General features: G+C 45.2%; 1 protein-coding gene across 1 annotated transcript in view; it reads right to left on the bottom strand.

Annotated features, from left to right (window-relative positions):
* The window catches only part of LOC142774430 (PHD finger protein 24-like), a 36,945-nt gene extending 22,248 nt beyond the window's left edge, over positions 1–14,697 (bottom strand). Inside the window, exons 1-2 of the mRNA XM_075874785.1 lie at positions 14,590–14,697; positions 12,109–12,309 (exon numbers count right to left, since the gene is read on the bottom strand). Of these exons, the coding sequence (XP_075730900.1) occupies positions 12,109–12,228 (120 nt within the window). The 5' untranslated portion in view covers positions 12,229–12,309; positions 14,590–14,697. The remainder of the gene's footprint in view (positions 1–12,108; positions 12,310–14,589) is intronic.
* Positions 14,698–23,416: the final 8,719 nt, after the last annotated feature.

The following is a 23,416-nucleotide window of genomic DNA, read 5'->3' as shown; positions in this document are numbered from 1 at the left end:
GAAGGTGGGTGGAGTCCGCCTCGGTTGGTCCGTCGCTATGGTACTCGGCTGCTCACGTGAAAGTCGCGGGTCCAATGCCTTGTCGTCTAGGTAGAGGCCCGTCTACTATGCGATGTGAGTGCACGTTAAAAGAACACCAGATAGTCGAAATTTCCGGAGACTTAAATTGCGTCACCTTTCGTAATCATATCATGGTTTTGGGACGTAAAAACCGACATATTGTTAGAAGTTGGGAAGAGGGGAGGAGGAACACGTCAACTCGGAAGGAAAGAAAATTGGCAGATCTCACGTACAGTGGTAATCTGTGATATGCGAAGCACGAATAAGGAAGGTTGATATGTCACTATTTGGACGTGTCATTTACCTTCGTCATCTATTCACGTCACCTGATACCAAATTTGGTATATGTGGAGCTGACGAAATGGCCGCGAGCGCACCATGAACGTGATATGTTGCCATGTTGTTACATGACACGCATGTCATGATTTTTATGTTAGGGTCTGTCGCTTGTGTTCGGCATGCAGTCATTTCATACCATACCAGTTTCGCAACATGTCATGTGAACGAAACCACCGCAAGAGCAGCAAGACCACGAAATGTAAATCATAACATTCTTGACATACATGTCATGATTTTCGTGTTATGACTAGTCACGTATAGTCGTCATACAGTCATGTGCTGCCGTACCAATTTTGGTATCGATAATATTATCGAAACGGCAAAGAGAGCTAATTGTAGGCGGGTAGATAGATAGATATTGATACCATTATTGAACGGCCAAGTGAGCTAATTGTAGGCGGGTAGATAGATAGATATTGATACCATTATCGAAACGGCCAAGTGACCTAAACGTTGTAGGCGTGTAGATAGATAGATAGATAGATAGACAGATAGATAGATAGATAGATAGATAGATAGACAGATAGATAGATAGATAGATAGATAGATAGATAGATAGATAGATAGATAGATAGATAGATAGATAGATTTATGAGTAATACAGGCCATGAAGACTGAAAGAGTGCCTTTGGCCTTCCAGTCATTTTAGGTTAATCCGCAAGAGACCCTGTGAGTTTTGGCTTCAGCACTAGGAGTATCAGAAAAAAGGAAGTGATGAAGTCTGTACGGGTTCGAAACAGAAACAGAAAGGGGTTTATGAACGAGTCTTTAGAGGTAACCATAAATCAAGGCAAACTGAAGCAATTCTGATCGGAAGTGCGGACAGGATGCATGTTAAGAGTTAACTGCAATTTTGCGTGGTAAAATGCACGTAAGTAACAGTTAAAGGGAGAACAAGAAAAAGTCTGACCTGCAAGTGAAAAATAAAGAGATCCGTATCTGCATGTTAATCTGCAAATGTCGTTGAAAGACTATAGTCTTGCGTGTGGAGAGAGTGAACAAAACATTTCTTCAATGTTGCGCAAGAAAATCGCTGAATGGTATTCTGAGGGCGCTGCGTTAGAGTGCCTCGAGCGTGCAGCGGAGGCGATCCAGTCACGTGACACGAGCGACATGAGCGCCATCTGGCAGTTTTTTTGGAAAACCAAGCGCGTGTCTTTGAGACGGGTGTGCGCACCCGTCTCTAAGGTGATAAGGTGTAGAACGCAAGGCGACAGGTAGGTGCCACCACCATCTCGTCTTAGCAAAGCGTTGAAAACACTCGCCTTCTCGTGCAAGCGTTGCATGGTCAGCGCAGTGTGACAAGCACTACGGCCCTTATAATTACTTATGTAAGTTTTTTTTCTAGAAAAGACGCACATGCAGAATATACACGTGTTGTTATGGTGCCTCAAACATGCGCAATAATTGCTTTTTAGTTAACAATTGCACAAGTATGAACGCTAAACCTTGAGCAACATTGGTGGGTGCTGCGGATGGGTTCGGCCGTTTCAAGTACTCAGTGCCGTTAGAAGTGGACAAACAGACAAATGTAAAGACAGACAGACAGACAGACAAATGTAAAGACAGACAGACAGACAGACAGACAGACAGACAGACAGACAGACAGACAGACAGACAGACAGACAGACAGACAGGCCAAAATTTTTGCGTCTAAGGTCCCCATCTTTAAAAAAAACCGGAAAAGGGCACTCGGAAGTTATGATGTCCAAGAAGTTACCCAGTGGAAGCTAAAGATGACGTCGTGCTTATAAAAAATGTTTAAAGTGCTGGGTACTCTACTATGGGATGATATTTGTTGGGCTGGAAACAACTTTATTGTGAGTGACGTCTGTGTAGAGAAATTTATTCTCACAAACAGTGAACATGAATTACAATCCAACAGAACATTGCGATGGAACGCAGCATGCACAAACACAGCAAAAGCTATGCCATTCATTAAAGGGCCAGTGAACAGGCTCCGAAACGCACATAAAAAGCTCGCGCATTTTTTCTGTGCGTGACCAACCTCCTTTCAGTGACTTCAACTCGGCGATCGGCGACGTGACGCAGTACGCCGCTTGTCGATTGGTCTAAACGGGGCTTCAACAGAGTAATGAAGTCAACGTCACCGATCGCAAAGGGGACGTCACTGCGCGTGGAAGGGGGTTCGTCACATGCAAAAGAAAAAGGCGCGAGCTTGTTTGGCGTGTCTAAAAAAAAGTCGGACCTTTAAAGAAACAATTTGAATTGGTTTAACGAAAGCTAAAAAGGCGTCAGGTAATGGTTACAAAAAAACCAGTATCTATCTATCTATCTATCTATCTATCTATATATATATATATATATATATATATATATATATATATATATATATATATATATATATATATATATATATATATATATATATATATATATATATATTAAGTGTGAATACACTTTATAAGCGACCCCAAACCATCCACCGCCGTCGGCGGCGTCCGCAGTCTTCTCTCTCTCTCTCTCTCTCTCTCTCTCTCTCTCTCTCTCTCTCTATATATATATATATATATATATATATATATATATATATATATATATATATATATATATATATATCGGTGTCAGTAATGCGCCTTATATATATATACCAGATGGTAGCGTTGCCTCCGGGACATCCATATATATATATATATATATATATATATATATATATATATATATATATATATATATATATATATATATATATATCGGTGTCAGTAACGCGCCTTATATATATATACCAGATGGTAGCGTTGCCTCCGGGACATCCATCGCACGACCCGCTCTCGACGGGAGACTGAGAGAGAAGGCGGGCGCGCGAGAGAGAGGGGTGCGCGAGCAGCTGCAGCGAGCGAGGAGAGCGGAGGAGCAACAACGATATCAGCGTCGCGTCCGTGGCTTATTCGGTAGAGCGTCGCGCTGCGGCCCGCCAAGTCCTCTTTCTTTTAAAGATAGAGAGAAGACTGCGGACGCCGCCGACGGCGGTGGATGGTTTGGCGTCGCTTATAAAGTGTATTCACACCTAAAATGAGACCCACGAAGATGCGCTACTCGCGTGCGCAGTTTTATGCGAGGTTTCGGATGGTTGAAGCTCCTCTCATTCGCTTGCCTGGCGGTGATTAACCATCACTAATACGGCAGCCTGATCTTTTATCGAGGTAACTTGTCATTTTGCGCTGCTACTAAATACGTTGACGACGTTTCAACTTTTGGCATGGAAGAAATAAAAGAGAACAGATAAAATCGAGCAATGTGGACAGAAATGCAGTCCTATGCTTGTGAAATAATAAGTAAACAGTGCAAGCTACAGTCACTGTATATGCTACTTATGCTTACTAAATGTAGCACGTACAGTAACTCTTGTGCAACTGGAAAACAAGTGCTACCACGGGGCGAACGCAGATTGATTTCTTTCATTCATCTGAGTTTTGTTTTTAGGGGTGAAGGTCCTTACGCCATGGGTCGTATGTCCCGTGTCGTAGTCGTAGTAGCCACCTCTCGTTTAGTCTTTAGAATGTCCTCAGGATGGTGGTACTTGTCAATTATAAGTATATCATGAAAAGATGCGAGGTGGCGGTGCTAGGAGGGTTTACTAGATGGACGGAGGAATGCGCGGACAAACGCGCGGACGGACAGACAGACAGACGGACGCACGGACGGACAGATGGATGGATGCACAGACAGACAGACAGACAGACAGACAGACAGACAGACAGACAGACAGACAGACAGATGGACGGACGAATGGACAGACGTATGCAAGGATGGACGAACGGACGCACGCACGATCGGACGTATGGATGAACGAATAGACTCATGAACGGATGGATGGATGCACGGATGGATGGAGGGACAGACGGACGAATGCTTCGCCCCACTCATTATTCCCTCCATGGATATGCTGTGATTTTTTCTATATTGTTTTCTCTTCTCCTTTCTATTCTTATTGTCACGATCACTTTTGCTTCCTGTCCCTTACTACACTATATCGTACATGGCAGTGCTGTGATTTACGGTCTCACTTCCCCACTTTCCTCCTTATTTGGAAACAGCAGGCCTTCAAGTTGTTTGTGTGCACTACGCATGTTATGTTCATACGAGAGAAGTACATTACGAGGTGATAAGGTGTAGAACGCAAGGCGACAGGTAGGTGCCACCACCATCTCGTCTTAGCAAAGCGTTGAAAACACTCGCCTTCTCGTGCAAGCGTTGCATGGTCAGCGCAGTGTGACAAGCACTACGGTCCTTATAATTACTTATGTAAGTTTTTTTTCTAGAAAAGACGCACATGCAGAATATACACGTGTTGTTATGGTGCCTCAAACATGCGCAATAATTGCTTTTTAGTTGACAATTGCACAAGTATGAACGCTAAACCTTGAGCAACATTGGTGGGTGCTGCGGATGGGTTCGGCCGTTTCAAGTACTCAGTGCCGTTAGAAGTGGACAAACAGACAAATGTAAAGACAGACAGACAGACAGACAAATGTAAAGACAGACAGACAGACAGACAGACAGACAGACAGGCCAAAATTTTTGCGTCTAAGGTCCCCATCTTTAAAAAAAACCGGAAAAGGGCACTCGGAAGTTATGATGTCCAAGAAGTTACCCAGTGGAAGCTAAAGATGACGTCGTGCTTATAGAAAATGTTTAAAGTGCTGGGTACTCTACTATGGGATGATATTTGTTGGGCTGGAAACAACTTTATTGTGAGTGACGTCTGTGTAGAGAAATTTATTCTCACGAACAGTGAACATGAATTACAATCCAACAGAACATTGCGATGGAACGCAGCATGCACAAACACAGCAAAAGTTATGCCATTCATTAAAGGGCCAGTGAACAGGCTCCGAAACGCACATAAAAAGCTCGCGCATTTTTTCTGTGCGTGACCAACCTCCTTTCAGTGACTTCAACTCGGCGATCGGCGACGTGACGCAGTACGCCGCTTGTCGATTGGTCTAAACGGGGCTTCAACAGAGTAATGAAGTCAACGTCACCGATCGCAAAGGGGACGTCACTGCGCGTGGAAGGGGGTTCGTCACATGCAAAAGAAAAAGGCGCGAGCTTGTTTGGCGTGTCTAAAAAAAAGTCGGACCTTTAAAGAAACAATTTGAATTGGTTTAACGAAAGCTAAAAAGGCGTCAGGTAATGGTTACAAAAAAACCAGTATCTATCTATCTATCTATCTATCTATCTATATATATATATATATATATATATATATATATATATATATATATATATATATACATATATATATATATATATACATATATATATATATATATATATATATATATATATATATATATATTAAGTGTGAATACACTTTATAAGCGACCCCAAACCATCCACCGCCGTCGGCGGCGTCCGCAGTCTTCTCTCTCTCTCTCTCTCTCTCTCTCTCTCTCTCTCTATATATATATATATATATATATATATATATATATATATATATATATATATATATATATATATATATATATATATATATATCGGTGTCAGTAACGCGCCTTATATATATATACCAGATGGTAGCGTTGCCTCCGGGACATCCATCGCACGACCCGCTCTCGACGGGAGACTGAGAGAGAAGGCGGGCGCGCGAGAGAGAGGGGTGCGCGAGCAGCTGCAGCGAGCGAGGAGAGCGGAGGAGCAACAACGATATCAGCGTCGCGTCCGTGGCTTATTCGGTAGAGCGTCGCGCTGCGGCCCGCCAAGTCCTCTTTCTTTTAAAGATAGAGAGAAGACTGCGGACGCCGCCGACGGCGGTGGATGGTTTGGCGTCGCTTATAAAGTGTATTCACACCTAAAATGAGACCCACGAAGATGCGCTACTCGCGTGCGCAGTTTTATGCGAGGTTTCGGATGGTTGAAGCTCCTCTCATTCGCTTGCCTGGCGGTGATTAACCATCACTAATACGGCAGCCTGATCTTTTATCGAGGTAACCTGTCATTTTGCGCTGCTACTAAATACGTTGACGACGTTTCAACTTTTGGCATGGAAGAAATAAAAGAGAACAGATAAAATCGAGCAATGTGGACAGAAATGCAGTCCCATGCTTGTGAAATAATAAGTAAACAGTGCAAGCTACAGTCACTGTATATGCTACTTATGCTAACTAAATGTAGCACATACATTGATTGATATGTAGGGTTTAACGTCCCAAAACCACCATATGATTATGAGAGACGCCGTAGTAGAGGGCTCCGGAAATTTCGACCACCTGGGGTTCTTTAACGTGCACCCAAATCTGAGCACATGGGCCTACAACATTTCCGCCTCCATCGGAAATGCAGCCGCCGCAGCCGGGATTCGAACCCGCGACCAGGGCATGTTAAAGGACATTGTACAACTGGAAAACAAGCGCTACCGCGGGGCGAACGCAGGTTGATTTCTTTGATTCATCTGAGTTTTGTTTTTAGGGGTGAAGGTCCTTACGCCATGGGTCGTATGTCCCGTGTCGTAGTCGTAGTAGCCACCTCTCGTTTAGTCTTTAGAATGTCCTCTGGATGGTGGTACTTGTTAATAATAAATATATTATGAAAAGATGCGAGGTGGCGGTGCTAGGAGGGTTTACTAGGTGGACGGAGGAATGCGCGGACAAACGCGCGGACGGACAGACAGACAGACGGACAGACGGACGCACGGATGGACAGATGGATGGATGCACAGACGGACAGACAGACAGACAGACAGACAGACAGACAGACAGACAGAGAGACAGACAGACAGACAGACAGACAGACAGATGGATGGACGGACGGATGGACAGACATATGCAAGGATGGACGAACGGACGGACGCACGATCGGACGTATGGACGAACGAATAGACTCATGGACGGATGGATGGATGTACGGATGGATGGAGGGACAGACGGACGAATGCTTCGCCTCACTCATAATTCCCTCCGTGAATATGCTGTGATTTTTTTCTATATTGTTTTCTCTTCTCCTTTCTATTCTTATTGTCACGATCACTTTTGCTTCCTGTCCCTTACTACACTATACCGTACATGGCGGTGCTGTGATTTACGGTCTCACCTCTCCACTTTCCTCCTTATTTGGAAACAGCAGGCCTTCAAGTTGTTTGTGTGCACTACGCATGCTACGTTCATACGAGAGAAGTACATTACGAGGTCAACAAATAAATAGTAAGGGGCTACAATAGGCAATACCCACGCATTAGAAATAATTAACTATCATTACCTGCCACAGTCCACACAAGTAATCCAACCAATACAGTGACCATAGAATAGGTACGAATAATGCCATAAGTACGGACAGTGCATGGTTGGCACAGCTGTGCCATTTGCGCCGATCTCATAGGGTTATTTATCTTCGCGCCAAGCTGAGCCAAAACCACGAGATATCTTGAAACGGCACCATACTGCGCCGGAATGTCCGACAAGCCTCAGATTGTACTGAGCTGCGCTAAATGTAGTAAAAAATTGAGGCCGCCTTGGTCCCCAGCAGTCAGATCATCACCACCCAATGCATCTCACGGGCGCACACAGTAACGGTAACCGACCCGCGACAGAAAAGAAGGACGGCAGTTCTAAAATTTTCTCACCTCGTTCCAGTGCGCGCAGAGCTCTTTATAAAGGTGTCATTATTTGGCAGATTCGGAAGCTGACGAACTTTGTGCCCGAGCACTTCACCACATCGGGGTTCTACCGAAAGGAACCTCCCAATGGAACACACGCGCTCCCACTGAAGCAAATGGCTGGTTGTCATTGAAGTGCACATTGTAAATTGCAAAGTGTGTTCGGTAAAATCAGGGGCCCATTGTAAAGCTGAATATGGCACGTTTAGGCGGGGTTGGTCAGAATGAAACGCGATGAGGGCATCTTCTTTCTTGCACGAGTCAGCACGCTGCTCACAGCGACGCTACACTAGCAAAACGCGAGCTATGCATGCTCCAAAACGAGGCGCGACCAACGCGACCGACGTCCATTGGCGTGCCCACACTTTCGCCCGTGGAGTCGATACCATGATAGAGCTCTTGTGGATCTGCCAATGCAACATACAAAGAGCACTCTCAATCTGCTGCTAATGGAACAGACTCGCTCCGCTTCGAGCGGCAAAAGTACTACCGGAAGTGCTCTGCATCTTTGAATGGATGGCACAATAAGACATATTTTTTTTCGCAGTACAGTATTTTCTTGGGAAAAAAAAAGCGTAGAAATATCACAAAAGGCTGTTACTAGTAGCTGTCACGGATCACAGCACATTGTCCCCTAAGCGAAGACTTCGTCATTGTTTGGTCTGTGGGATGGTTCACCACATAACCATAACTTTTATTGGAACAGCAGTGCTGAGTGCCTTGCGCAGGAGTTGGCTGATGATTTGTATATATATATATATATATATATATATATATATATATATATATATATATATATATATATATATATATATATATATATACTATCTTTTAGAAGTGAGCCATTTTTTGTTATGCTATTTCTAATTTGCAATTCTGTGCTGAAATGCGCCCCCCCCCCCCCCATAACCTGCTCCAAAATTGGGCTCCCGTGCTCCAAAAGCAACATTTTGCGGCTCCAGATTTTGCTCGAAGTCTTATTTAGACTATTCGACGCTTGTTGTACCCCTGACAAAAGGGCCTCACTGTAGCCCTCGTTAGGCTAACCCGTCAAGGTGGTCCAGTGCTTATATAGTTCGACTGCTGGCCCGGAGGTCGCCGGGTCGAGTCTTGGCTGCGGCGGTGACATTTCAGTAGAAGAGATGTGCTGGAAAATCGGGTGCTTTACCTCAGGGCACGTTAAAGGACACAAAATTTTCAAAACTTCCGGAGCCACCTCCCCCTTTCGGCGTCTTTCACAATCATACGTATTTATACGTAAACCCCAACAATCATTTATTAATTGCTATTGAGTCTTGTACACAGTTCCGGGGATGCGATATTGATAGGTATACTATCACTGATATAACATTGAATTTTACCGGCCCCGGAGTGTAATAAAAAGTCGAATTGTTTACTCTTTATTTAGCAATTTGATCTCAATGCTTTCCTACTTTTTGTGTGGAAATCACAATCCAAGAAACTGGAAAGAGCATTATCGGAAGTGAGTTGTAAGTTTACCGTGGCAGAAGTTTGGTTGTGCATTATTTGTTTTGTTTCTTTTCTTTACCTGCGTTGTTTTTCTTTGTGGTCAATATAAACACTTGTTTACTCTTTATTTAGCAATTGTATCTTACTTCTTTCCTACTTTTTTGTGTGGACAGCACAATTTAGGAAACTGGAAAGTACGTTATCGGAAGTGAGTTGTAAGTTTACCATGGCAGAAGTTTGGTTGTGTATTAATTGTTTTGTTTCTTTTCTTTACCCACGTTGTTTTTTTTTATGATCAATATAAACGCTTGTCGCACGTCACAACCAAGCATAAGTCAGTAAAATCACTCGGCCTCACTCACTCACATTGGGCCGAAAGTCTGAGTGAGTCTGGTTGAGTAATATTTTAGTGAGTTTGAGTGCGAGTGAGTCTGGTTGAAGAAAATTTTAGTGTGAGTGGAAGTAAGTTCGGCTCAAGAAAACGTTGGGGAGTCTGAGTCCGAGTGAGTCCAAAGCGCAAGATATATTTCTTGAGTGAGTCTGAGTGAGCTCCTATTACCTTTGCTGACCTATTCCTTTGTCAACTCATCTTCAACCTTACTATCAGCCTTACTTGGAGTCACGTTTACACTCACGTATACTCGCACGTATTGCTAAGATGTATCGTTCATACACCATTTTAATATTTATTGATTAGTGGCCTGAATCAGGTAGGTGGATAAGTATAGGTTGTTTCCAACATTGCAAGAAAATTTTCCTTACTTGTTTACAACCACTCATAACCCGTAATACAAGATACTAAATCAATAGCCACCAAGAAGAGCACCGATTACGTGAGATGTCAGTGTTAGAGAGCGTTAACACCAGGGTCGAACAAGATAGTTGTAAGATAACGGACTCATGATAACACTTTCTCGGACTCACTATGAGTCGGATCGAACCGTGAGTCGGAGTCATATAGCGAGTCGGGGTGATTAATATTTTGGTGAGTTTCAGTCCGAGTGAGTCCAGTTGACGAAAATGATCTTGAGTGTGAGCCGGAGTGAGTCCGTCTCAGGAAAATTTCGTTGTATGCAGCGAAGTGAAGAAGCTGGGCAGAATCGTCTTTGTTTGGAAAATATTTTCTTCGAAATGATCATTTGTTGACCACATCCCGCGCACACTGTGTATTTCGAAATGTTGGGAACGGTTGACGGAACAATGCCCAGTTCCTACACTCAGAGAGCGGAATATTGCTGCCGACGGAACTGTGATCTGCGTAGTGTATTGCGACATAATCAGTTACCTTTAGCGAACCGGTCTGTAAACCCCATCAATAACCCCAAAGGTTGTACAAATTAGCCCGTCTGTGATTTACGTTACAAAAGGTACATTAACCAAGTTAACTTCGCACTTACAATGTCGCTTGAAGGTGATCGCTGAAGCACACAAATCTCTTTGTGGAAGAGCGCAATATATATTCAACCATTACCTTCACTTCTACAAATAGATTGTTGGAATTTCGTCAACGCATGCGTAGGTTACCTCGCACACTCGCTGTTTTATTGAACTAGAAAATGTGAAGGCGAAAGCTTTGTATTTCTCGTGGGTCAAGAAATTATCGTGATATTGCGGGACCTCAAGATACATCGCGAAAAAAACGTGAGCCTGTGTGTGTGGCGTCGGCGCACTGAAATACACGTGAGGTCATTGTAACATGCTGTCAGTGAAACATCACCACAATAGAATACATGATAATGGCGTCATATAATGACGTCATGAAACACCTTCATCACTTGGTCAAAATTTGGCTGGTCCCGGAAGCAGTGCAAACCCATAGGTACAGAAAGTGTTCTGGTGGCAAGGAAGACGGGGTGTGTTGTATTGTATACCGTGTCTTAGAAATATACAATCTTGATTAGGAGAGGATCGCTTTACTCTTTGAGTCGTCTGAGGCGAACGTATAGGGTACTGCGACTTTTATAGCGAAGTTTTTTGAACAGGGTCTCAAACACGTGGTCCGCGGTCTCCTCACGACAGCCTTTGTCCGATATTTTTTTATGACATTGTGTTTGCGACATTGCTAAATGGTGCTCGCATTATTTACTCAACTATCGTGGTTAAGAACACTTCATTCAGGGAAAATACACAGTTAAGCGTCTGTTTTTCCGCGAAGCATCCTTTGCAGTCACCTTGTGTTGGAACACAACCGTAGAACAGTCTATACTCAAAATCGACGTCCAAGTTAGCGGTACAGATATGGTTCTCAATCCTGACGGCCAATCCCCATCAGAAACGACCCACAGATGAGATTTGGGAAAGGACATTGTTATCCTATGTTTGTTCACTCTCCTACTGCCTCCCCCCTTCCCCACCCTTGTTGCCAATATTTTAACAGTTCCGGCTCTTTGCAAAGCCGAAGTTCGTTACTGCGGCCCGGGAGCTGATGCGAGTTTGAGACACCTGTTTTAGTTCTGGGAGGTGTACATTTTGGCGACTGCAGTGGCATAGGTGGACTTGGGAACGTTACCCGAACACCGGCGTATTAAGATACTTGTGTCGTTGCAATCGTCGTTGGAAGGATAGCGCAATCCTGTGAGCCGTGGGCCGTGGCCGTGGGACAGCCTCGAAGGTACACTCACGCATTTCATGCAGGACCAGGAGTGGCGGTCCAGGAGCGCCCCTCGCGGCTGGTTCGGCAGTCCGGCGGCTCGCAGGCAGCGCAGGTGGTAGCTGTTGCCGCAGATGCGGCACTTGAGCATGTCCTCGAGCAGCGTCTTCGGGTGGGGCGGGTGGTGGCCGTGCGAGTGGCACACCTCGCACAGCGGCTTCTCGACGCGCGCCTGCGGCGACATATATCGTAAAACACCGGCGTACAATAGGCTATTCGATCAGGACGTCTTGAGGGGCTAGTTGGTTCATTCTATTCAGGTAAAAATTGCGCTGAAATAGAAAGGACACCACAAAGAAGGAACACTTAAACAGATCGAGCGCAAACTACCAACTGTTTTTTATTGACTGTAGAACGTCGATAAATAGGGAACCCGTACATAGCTGCGCCGACGCGTCGAGGATCAACACGTGCTACTTAACGCACTTTATCAATCAAAAAGGACACTTCTGCACCGTAGAGCGATACCGAGGCCTCACTTACACAGCTATCACCTTTCATGTTGATGAAGAAAGCTTCCAACACCTCACGAGCACACGTATCTCTGCTATGTCCCAGTATCTTAGTCTCCTGAAATAGTGGTTCACATCCACATGCTGCGCAGTGAGCAGGCAAATTTCCCATTTCACTATTTTTGATTGACAGCTGGTGTTCACGTATGCGATCATTAACGCAGCGGCCTGTTTGGCCCACGTAAGATCTGCCGCAGGAAAACGGAGTCTCATATACCACTCCCACATCGCATTGCACCACCGGGTTGGCATGCTTCTTGTTACACAGGCTAGTGCGAATTTCGAGCGGCAATGAGCGCACTAGCCTGTGTAACAAGAAGCATGCCAACCCGGTGGTGCAATGCGATGTGGGAGTGGTATATGAGACTCCGTTTTCCTGCGGCAGATCTTACGTGGGCCAAACAGGCCGCTGCGTTAATGATCGCATACGTGAACACCAGCTGTCAATCAAAAATAGTGAAATGGGAAATTTGCCTGCTCACTGCGCAGCATGTGGATGTGAACCACTATTTCAGGAGACTAAGATACTGGGACATAGCAGAGATACGTGTGCTCGTGAGGTGTTGGAAGCTTTCTTCATCAACATGAAAGGTGATAGCTGTGTAAGTGAGGCCTCGGTATCGCTCTACGGTGCAGAAGTGTCCTTTTTGATTGATAAAGTGCGTTAAGTAGCACGTGTTGATCCTCGACGCGTCGGCGCAGCTATGTACGGGTTCCCTATTTATCGACGTTCTACAGTCAATAAAAAACAGTTGGTAGTTTGCGCTCGATCTGTTTAAGTGTTCCTTCTTTGTGGTGTCCTTTCTATTTCAGCGCAATTTTTACCTGAATAGGCTATTCAAAGAGGGAATTGCGGCTAGCTGGCCGTAATTGAACTCGTTGCATAATGAGTGCAAAACAACAATCATTGCAGGAATGAGACCCGTAAGCAGGACTGGCGTCCGTCCCGCTTACGTGCCTCTTCGTTCTGTGATTATTGCATCGCACTTGATAAGACGCGTGCAATAGAGAGAGTAATAGAGTCAGGGCGTATTTGTCATTGCGATTTTCTTGGCGTTTTGCGGATAAGTGGGTTCGTTATCGGCACCCATCCTTTTCCAAACGCTTCCGGTGGAGCACATAGTACCAGTTTTCCGAATAACCACAACTTTTGCTTTAAAGTTACAACTATACGAATTCGATGGTTGTGGTTCAAATTAAGGGCTATATTGGATACACGTGACATAGGTGAATGAGTTTTCAGTGACGCATGAAACTGCTTCAATGGATGTTGTCGTCACCGTGTTCATTGAGCTATTTTGTCTAACCTCTTATTGATAATATCCAGTCGTCGCGTCATTCCAATGATACTTCCAATTATGCCTTTGACTTTCATAATTCCATCATTCAATTGACCCTCTGCCTTCTTCGGCTGCGTTCCGCATCTCTTTGTATCCGTGTGGCATGGCACGAGATACAATGATTTTTCAGCTAATCTCGATCTGTAAACCGTTGAAGCGCAGACTCAAAATAGCGTTCGCCGTGGTGCCATGGTGCACGTAGCGGTCGCGGTGCTCTGTTGCTGACCCGAAAGTCATAGGTGTGAGCCCGGCCGCGATGGTCCTATTGTCATGGAGGCGAAACGACGGCGCACGTTAAACAACACCGGATGGTCGGTACTTCCGAAGGCCTCCACAACGGCCTCCCTCTTATAATCGTATAATTTTGGCTCCGATATTTTAATTGAGGGACTCAAAATGGTAGAGTGATAGGTTGGTAGTAATAAATATCTCACACAGTAGCGCAAAGAATTATATCGACGGCGAATGCACGGGGTCACATCCGGTTTTTCCGTCATCCGTGTAGTTATATTAGGTGCTTCAATGGGAAAACGAAGGCACTAAAGGTGACTAGCCCTGCTCACGTAACCGTGTCCTTTTAACCGGTGCGAATGCACTCACGATGGGCAAGTCCTGTTCGTAGTCCAGATAGTCCACGCCTGGTGACGCGGGCTCCGTCGTACCCGGGGAGTGGTCGCCAGCGGGGTGCGTGTGCCTGCGGTGGTGCTTGCGGCCTCTGCGTCATGTGTGGGACAAACGTATAAAGTGCAGTTCGGGGAACTGATCTAGATTACGATTTAAAATCACACCCACATTGCCAATCAGCGAAGCGGATTATGACAATTATCATTGCGACCTTTGCACCATCATCCTTGTAAGCGAGGAGCCTCACGTCTTTCATATAATTGGGTATTGTGAATTCGTTGCCGTGTAGAATGGTAATTTCGGTTTTATCTTCATGCAAGCTGGCAGGCTTGCATACAAGCTCGCAGCCTTTTTGGTGTAGGTGGAGTGTCCTCCATCCTCGCCACTTAGCTCCATCTTCCGGTCATGTTTTCACCCAACAACCCGTCTCCGCATCCTTCTGCGGCGCCAGCTCCAACGTACGTCGCGGTGCCTCTCGTCTGTGTTCCCGGCACATCCCTCTGCCTAGCCTGACCTGGACGTCACTCATTGGCTCCGCATGCATTAACGTGTTAGTCAAACTCGCCGGTTGGACCCTGCCATGATATTTTATCTTTACTTGAGAAAAGCCGCGCGTGTCTGGAAGGATACTCATGAAACTTCTTTCTCTTAACGGTCAATTGAAGGCTCACAGAAAGAAGTACTTGCTCCTCTTTTTCTTAGAGAAAGAATTCAGTAGAGGGTGTCGCTCCATCTCACCTCACAACGACGACGCAGACAGTGTCAGCTATAGCGAGTTTCTTGATTAAAAAAAACTGACTGCTCGCGCTGCAAAGCCATTCACTGGCCGCACCGTATATGGGCGCCGAATCTTCATCTCTAGGGTAGTGCCGGTGAGAGATTGCTCCCGTGCTTGTTGAACAATAAATATTTTTTAGCGTGCGTGTTGCCTAAAAACGGACTGTGTGGCTCTATGTCTAGTCGGAGTTTCCTGTCTCTCATTGCCTAATTGCAGCAATTGGCATGTTATAGTAGGAAACACCGATCCACCACTGTGGGCTTAGCGCCTCCCACGTTTCTCACTTGCGCAACGCGGCGATGAGCGCCAACGTCAACGCCGCCACAAGTGTAAGCGTTAGCGCCTGCTGCTCCACATCCACACATGGTTCCCTTTAGTGGGAAATGGTGTAATTTTTAGGCGCGAAGCTCCTTATAACGGCACCTGTTCGCCCCTCGTAGCCATTGTAGTATGTAATAAATATAACATTTTGACCTCCAAGGCGGTGCCGGAGAGAGATTTCTTCTGTGCGTTGTTGGACAATAAAAGATAGTGGTCGATGTACATGCCAATGGCTGCTAATCAGGAATGAGAGACAGGAGCATTCGGCTTTTAGTTAACGTGCACGCTGCGATCACCATCAGCAGCCATTGGCATGTACATTGAGCACTATCTGACAAGAATGGGTTGCTACGTTATACTCGCTGGGTGTAACCTCCTTAGTTTTAGAAAGGTTTAGCGAGCGTTGAGCCACAGTGCCATGAATACAATGAACTAGTTAATACCATGAATGAACTCGAGGTGGTTAAAGCTGGGAAGTAGATACGAAGGGCAAGCCGTAAGAAAGAAAAAGCCGTATTCTCCTGTCTCTCGTTTCCCATTAGCAGCCATTGGCATGTACATTGAGCACTATCCTAGGAGGATTAAAGAAAAATTGCTGGAGTGGAAGCTCCCGCAATGCCTTGCCAGCAGAAGTGAAGCCACCTTTCGCCACTGCCAAGATGGCGGAAACATGTTCTTTTCTGATGACACCCACTTAAAGATCAAGTGGCTTTGATATTTTATGTAAATGCTATATTAGTTCTATATTAAAAGATAGTTGTTCCCGACGAAGTAACACGCAGAAACGAGTATGGATAACTGAATCTTCAATAAACTTTGCCTCCAATTACAGGCTCACTAAGGCAAACTAGTAACTATAAAACGTACTTGGAGCACTATGTGACCCAAAAAAGTTCCCACATTAAACTCGTTGGGCGTGCGAGGGAAACGCTTCGTTTTTAATCGCTGAATGGTGATACTTTATCATGCCCCTAGTAAGATATCCGCCACAACCGCCATCTTGCCAGAGGAACAGCTTCACTTCTGCGCAATAATTTCCACTCCAGCAATTTTTCAAATCCTCCTTGGCACTAGCTGACAAGAAAAGGTTGCTACGTTATACTCGCTCGGCGTAAGCTCCTTGGTTTTAGAAAGGTTTAGTGAGCGTTGAGCCGCAGTGCCATGAATACAGTGAACTAGTATATACCATGAACTCGAGGTGGTTAAAGGTGGGAAGTAGACCCGAAGCGCAAGCTGTAAGAAAGTGTACGTGTGCCACCTCTCGTTTAGTCCTTGGAATGTCCGCTGGATGGCGGTGCTTCTATATGGGGAATATATGATGAAAAGATGCGAGATAGTGGTACTTGGGGTGTTGAATAGATGGACGAATGAACACACAGACAGATGCACGGATGGACGCATGAACGGACGCAGGGGCGGATGCACGGACGAATGCAGGGACCGACGCACGAACAGACACACGCACGGACGGGCGGATGAACGCATGGACGGTCACACAGACGGACGCATGGACGGACGGAAGCAAGAACGAATGGATGGGCGAATGCTTCATCCCACTCTCCATCATTCACTCTGTGGACATGCTGCCAATTTTTTTTTTGTTAAGCTGATTGGGATATGCTTATCCGCGGTGAACATTCCCGGTATTTTCATCACCGTTGACGCCTGATAGTCCATGTTTTAAAGTGCTCCTCTTAGTCTAACCTTGCCCCGCGTCAGGCGTAACTGACAGTATCTCTCGAACAGTATAATAGATGGCGCTGTATCATAGAAGTACATATGAACTACAGTTGAGTGAGAATATTCTGGATGGCACTGTGCGGGTGCTTTCCGATTGGCTGCTGCGCGGGCTGTGCCTGGGTGCGCGGGGAACGAGTGCCTCTCTCAATCTCCTAGATCGTGCCCGTACTTATCGGACCACTGGTAGGGCATCGACGAAGTGGAGTGGCGGGCGTGAAAGGCCGCGGCGGCTCGTTCTATTTGAAAACATGTTATTATGTTTATTTCATGTTTATTTCTATTTAAAAACATGTTTATTTCTACTTTAAAACATATTTTATTTAGCGTGTAAATAAAAATAACTTCTCTATTTAAAAACAAATGGCTCCCTTGGCCTCATTTGCGTGCCTCTTCTGAATTTTCTGGATTTATGCCACAGACCCTCTGATGTGTTGCTTTCGCAAATCAATTGCAGTACTTGAAAACAAACTTCGAGTTTACACACCTTTAAGTAGAGGCAGACCATATTTCTGATTCATTAATTATTCAGCACTGTTTGGTGAGAACGCGTCACACACTTCCCCTTTCTCGCGCCCGTCCCTCTGCGCAAGCATTGTTTATCATCCCCGGAACGATTTCGCGATCAAAAACCAATTTTTGATCTTTCCTAAGCACTTAGCGTATACACGCTTAACACTTAGCAAAAGGAGACTCTGGTGCATTGGCACGTGCGTAGATGGTTTCGCGCATCGCCGGCACCTCACTTACAGGGAAGATCCGAATTTGCTGAGCAACTTTCGTCGTTGCGAGGAGGATGGCTGAGACCAGCGTTCGTCGATACCGGCCCTGTCGGCGTTCGTGTAGAGTAGGTCTCCGGAGAGAGCGCCGGCTGGACGGCTCATCGTGGGAAGCGAGGTTGTTGTTGTTGTTGTTGTTTCCCTGTGGAAATGGCTCGTACCCAAAGAAGGGGATTGGCCGATTTTAAGGTGAATTTGCCCTAAACTTTCAGCAATGTGTCATTCCTACAATTTTTTTTTTGTAACTTAATTTTGATTTGAAATACCACGCTGAATGCCGCTCCCCGCGGCACGCCCACGCTTCTTCTTCCTCTTTGGCGCTTCACGTTATTCTTATTATTCGTGTTCTCTTTTCACTCATACCCACCGTGAGGGATTGGCCAGGAATCGAGTGGTTTTATCTAACATTATGAAGTTGCGGGCACTTATTGTTCTCGTTCGTCTGTTGACTGAAGCGCCCAGCCACTGTGGCAATTGGCCAAGAATCCAGTGGTGTTATAAAACTATTGCGAAGCTGTGCGTACTTATTGTACTCGATCATCTGTTAACTGAAGCGCACAGCAACTGGGGTGTTTGGCCGAGAATCGAGTCTTTTATTAAACACATGAAATTTTAGAATAAGGAACTTGTTGCAGCGTGAACATAGCACAGGTGCACAAGAAGAGAAACAACAGCCATTGTTGTTGCTGGTAGCGTTAATGCTCGGCCAATACCCAGCACTGGGAATGAGCAACGCCTCCAAGAAGACGAAGTAGAGCTGCGTGTGTTGTCTTCCGCTTTATGTTCTTGTGTCGAGTTCACGCTGCAATCCGCCCCTCATGACTTGACAACCAGCCCACTTCGCAACTCTTGTCCAGAATAAGAGAGGTTACAGAATCTAAAAAAAAACGCATATTCTGCATTTGAGTTTGCTCGCTTGGAAGAATATGGTGCTCCACTAGAAGGGCAGAAATGCCGATTACATCTCAACGATGCAGAGTCCTACGCCACCAATTTTTTACCTCCAGAGGTCTGGCTTGGGTCAGCCATTTTTATGCCCTAATTGCAAGATCAGGAGTCTTTGCGTCATTAAGTTTTAACAGGACAAGGGCTCTCAGATTAAAGCAATCGTTTTTTTGTGGGATTACCTTTCCTAAAGACTGGCATATATATGTAACTTGTGGTGGTTCTTTCTTTTGTAGCTACGGTACTGGCTTTTGGCCACCGGAGCAGCAGCAGCAGGTAGATTTCTACAGGAGGCCAAAATAACCGAAACTTAATGTCAGTATCATTATTGGTGACTTTTGTTTATCATTATATTTTTTTCTTGTTGATAGTGTTATTGAGTTATTTCCTAACTATTTACTCCTAAGCTTATCAATATAGCTATTTAAATCTAAAAAAATCAAGTGTAACTCTTTGTCGAGTTCCCCCACGGACTTTTACTTTTATAGGTCGGGTCTGGCTCAGCCACGGTTATGCCTGCACTGTAATGAAAGTGAATCTCTGGAGAACTTCTTTTTGACTTGCCGAATATTTAAAATGCCAATGAAAAAGACTACTTGAAAAGCCTCTACAAAAGTTGAACTTCAACTTTTCACTTCCTATGATTCTTTCCTTTGGTGCAACCATATTCGGTTTTAGCCACATGAGCGGTTTCAATGCTGTATGTAACTTTTTACGAGAGTCTAAAACAATTTAGTGTTAAGTGTAATTTAATCCAGTTGTCTTATTTAAAGTTGTGTAAATTTCTTTTTAGGCTTGTTCGTTGATTTTAGTAGTGTAAAGTTTTTTTTTTAGATTTGGTCAGTTTATATTAGTCTGTAATGATTAAACTATTCATTTTCAACCTATTCCCTCAACTGGTGAATTAGTTTTTTTAAACAAGGCAGCGTCCGACTCATGGCCTATCCCCCAGAGTGAGCCTAGATTTTGAGGAACCAACCAACCAACCCTTTCTGAGCCCGATCCGCTGGGGTGAGTTGTGCAAGGCTACTGAGGAATAACCAACTGACCGCCCGACCAACCGCCCGACTAACAAACATTGTGTGCTTGCACTTGTACACAAGGGGAATTTGCTATAAAAAATAATAAGAGACGCATAAGAGGAATCTTTTTGAACATTGCCTATTCGCGGTATGAATCTCGACATCAAAACGTCAGGTTTGGTAAGTTATTTGCTCAATCACTCGATATCGCTTAGTCAGGTAATTATGTGTCTCGATACATGAGGTATTTTTTTGATGTACGTGGACCAGATATCTTCACGCCTATCTCACATGAACCAAGGACACCGGAAAAGAGAGTATGGTGATCACTTAGTCATAAACTGCCACGATGTGCTCCTGTTTATATTGCACCTGTCGAGATACATAATCGAAGGTTCTTTTTTCTTACACTGTTCTTATTCGAACTTATCCAGAACGTTTGGCTAGTAGAACATTATTCTGGGAAAGACGGTTTTTCGGAGTATCGTATCTCTTGAGCTTGTGTAGAGCTCCCTTTTCCTGTCAGTATACGATAGCGCCTAATTGTGCAAGTGTTGACCAAAAAAGCTCTCCGTCGAATAAGTTCAGCGAAAAGTCTGATAAGTGAGAAAGCCGGCCCTTATGTATGTGGCAATAATGTTATCAGCTTGCTCTCTCACTACATCTTTCTGCGACTGAGGCCAAACAATCAGGGAGAATAAAACATTTCCAGAAGTGAATCCGTTTCGATATAATTGACGGATCATGTTTACATTCCCATACCTGCTTTAACAGGACTTTCCTGGCGATTCCGTGTGCGACTCCAACTAACTTGCGTTTCCCGTCTTCTTTGGACGCTTCACCATTCGTGTGTGGGCGTCAGTTTGGTAACAATGTTTCCGAGACTATGGCACGACTGTCCACGGGACGCAGCAGAGCAGGGTCATCAGTACGGGTCAACAAGATTAATTCGGGTGCCTCCCACAAACTTTTCTTCCGTGCGCAGGCGGGTACGGCTAGCCGAGGCCGTAATGACATGACCCTGTTTGACCACGCCTCCGCTGACCTCGGCAATCCTTCACGCTGGACATCCGGTACCCCGCGCGGGCGCTCTTTTTTGTGCGTTTGGGTACACAAGAACATTCGGTGAAGTCCCGTTTGGTCTTTGTGATTATACTTGGCCATCCTCGCTCATTACAGAAGCGTCACATCGCTCGCACTTTTCGAGATTGTGCCGGAAAGTGTTGTGGGGCACAAACTGCGTTCGCGAAGTCTTCCAAAGGGCACCACTTACGGACCTCTTCCTTCGTTCTCCTTCATGCCTGTTACAAGCTGCCACTCTAGCGTCGCCGGCGCGAAGTCGGCGACTGGAATGACAGCAGGTTGGTTCGTTCCGTACGCAAGCAGGGACAAGGAAGAGATCAGAGACGTGAGAAAACAAAACAAACTTTACTCTAGTGATATTGCAGCACACGGGAGCTAATGGAACACTTCAATACAACTAACAAAATACGTCGACACTTGATACAACTGAAGAAATATATAACAGAAACAATAAATCAGCTTACGCGAGAGAACTAATACAAACTACACAAATAACAACAATATAATTACGCAGGAGAAAGTTCGAAGATATAAACAGGTGAAGGCATACGTGTGATGACCGGCAGCGTTGTGTCCCCGACGATCGGATGCGAGAAGTCGAAGAGAGTTCTGGCACGACTGTGATGTCGGCGGTGTTGCAACGCTGGTGGCTCCGGGAGGCTAGTGCTTGCAGGTGACTTCGAGCAGGTTGAGCTAACTCGAGGTGAAGTCCCGATGTCTACGTTGCAGACGTTAATATCGCGTCACAACTAGACGAACGGCTAAGTTTAGGTGGCCAGCCGATACAGAGCCACACTAAAAACTTCTAGAAGAGATGCTTGTTGATCTGTTTCTACACCATATTGGTCAGCGACTAGTCTGCCTAGGAGGGCAAAATCCTGCGCTTAAATCCCCCTCGTGTCTCCTCGCTCTCTTCCTTGGGGACAAGAGACCTCTACCTGGGTCCAATCATGCGCGTTTAATTGATGGAAACTCCGCCCCAAAAATATTTTGACCCCACCCCTTTTTAATTGGGAGAGGGCCCTCAACTAGTGAGAGTGACAACCTGGCGTTGTTGTCATATGGCTTGGCCACCAGAGCGTTTCCCACGCTTTTCCCCGTGGGAACGGTCAACCGTTTGGCTCTCAGCCGGTGCGTCTCGTAGTCTAATCCTTGTTCGGGGTATACCGCGGCCTTCTACGACCTTGCAGACGCCGCCGCAGTTACAAAAGGATCAAACGTCGGCGGCGACGTTCTAAGAAGAGCACCCCATTCTGCACTTCCCGGCTCCCTTTCATGTGCCGCCGTTCTCACGGTCAGTCGGGGAGTACGGCGCCCGTTAATTGCCGTGACGCGGTGTCGCCAAAAATGGCCGTCCGTGACAATGCCCCAATACAAATAGTCCACGAAAAAAAAAACGTGGAGAGTGGGTCGTTGAATTAGCCTCTTATTAAATCGAAGTACTCCGATGCCCTTTCGATCGCAAAAATTGCCGTCGGCTTCAGCGCGAATACGAGTGATTCAAAATATTATATAAGATGACGTCACAGCACTGCGTCATTGCGACATCAGAGTTTCCCCAAAACTATTGACGTCATTATGATGTAAGTTGGCGCGACCACGTGACATCACCGCTTTGGCAAAGGTAGGCAGATCTCGGAGGCACTGTAAAAACGAAAATTTGAAAGGCCAAACATAATGAAAAAACACAAATTTTTGTCTTGTTTAGTCAATTTCTGAGTGATCTATCCATATGCAGTGTGTTGGGAGCGTCCGAGTGCATTTTTTATGGTCTTCTGCTGCGTATTAGTGTTCTGCTCACTTTTTATGTTCCGTAACACTGCTGTTCAAGCGCTCTATAATTAATAAAAAAAACGCTGTGACATACTACAACCTCGTATTTTTCATTGCCCCTCCTGCTTGGACCGAATTATTGGGATTGTGAACCTGTAAATAAAATAAATAACACTGCACATAACAACCCATGCCCCCCTTCTTGGAGGCAATATTGAAGCACATTGGGTGCAGTAGGCCTTGTAGGAGGAGGACGGGAAGGGGGATTAGTGCAACCGACTGTGAAAAAAAAAAAACATAGCTTGCACTAAGTTGAAGAAGGCTTGGTCACAGCAGAGCTGGTCTTAGTGATTATACTTGGAATT

This window comes from Rhipicephalus microplus, chromosome 10 (assembly GCF_043290135.1).
Source record: "Rhipicephalus microplus isolate Deutch F79 chromosome 10, USDA_Rmic, whole genome shotgun sequence".
Taxonomy (NCBI): Eukaryota; Metazoa; Arthropoda; class Arachnida; order Ixodida; family Ixodidae; genus Rhipicephalus; species Rhipicephalus microplus.
The sequence above is the reverse complement of the archived record's forward strand: the minus strand, read 5'-3'. Positions and strand labels throughout refer to the sequence as shown.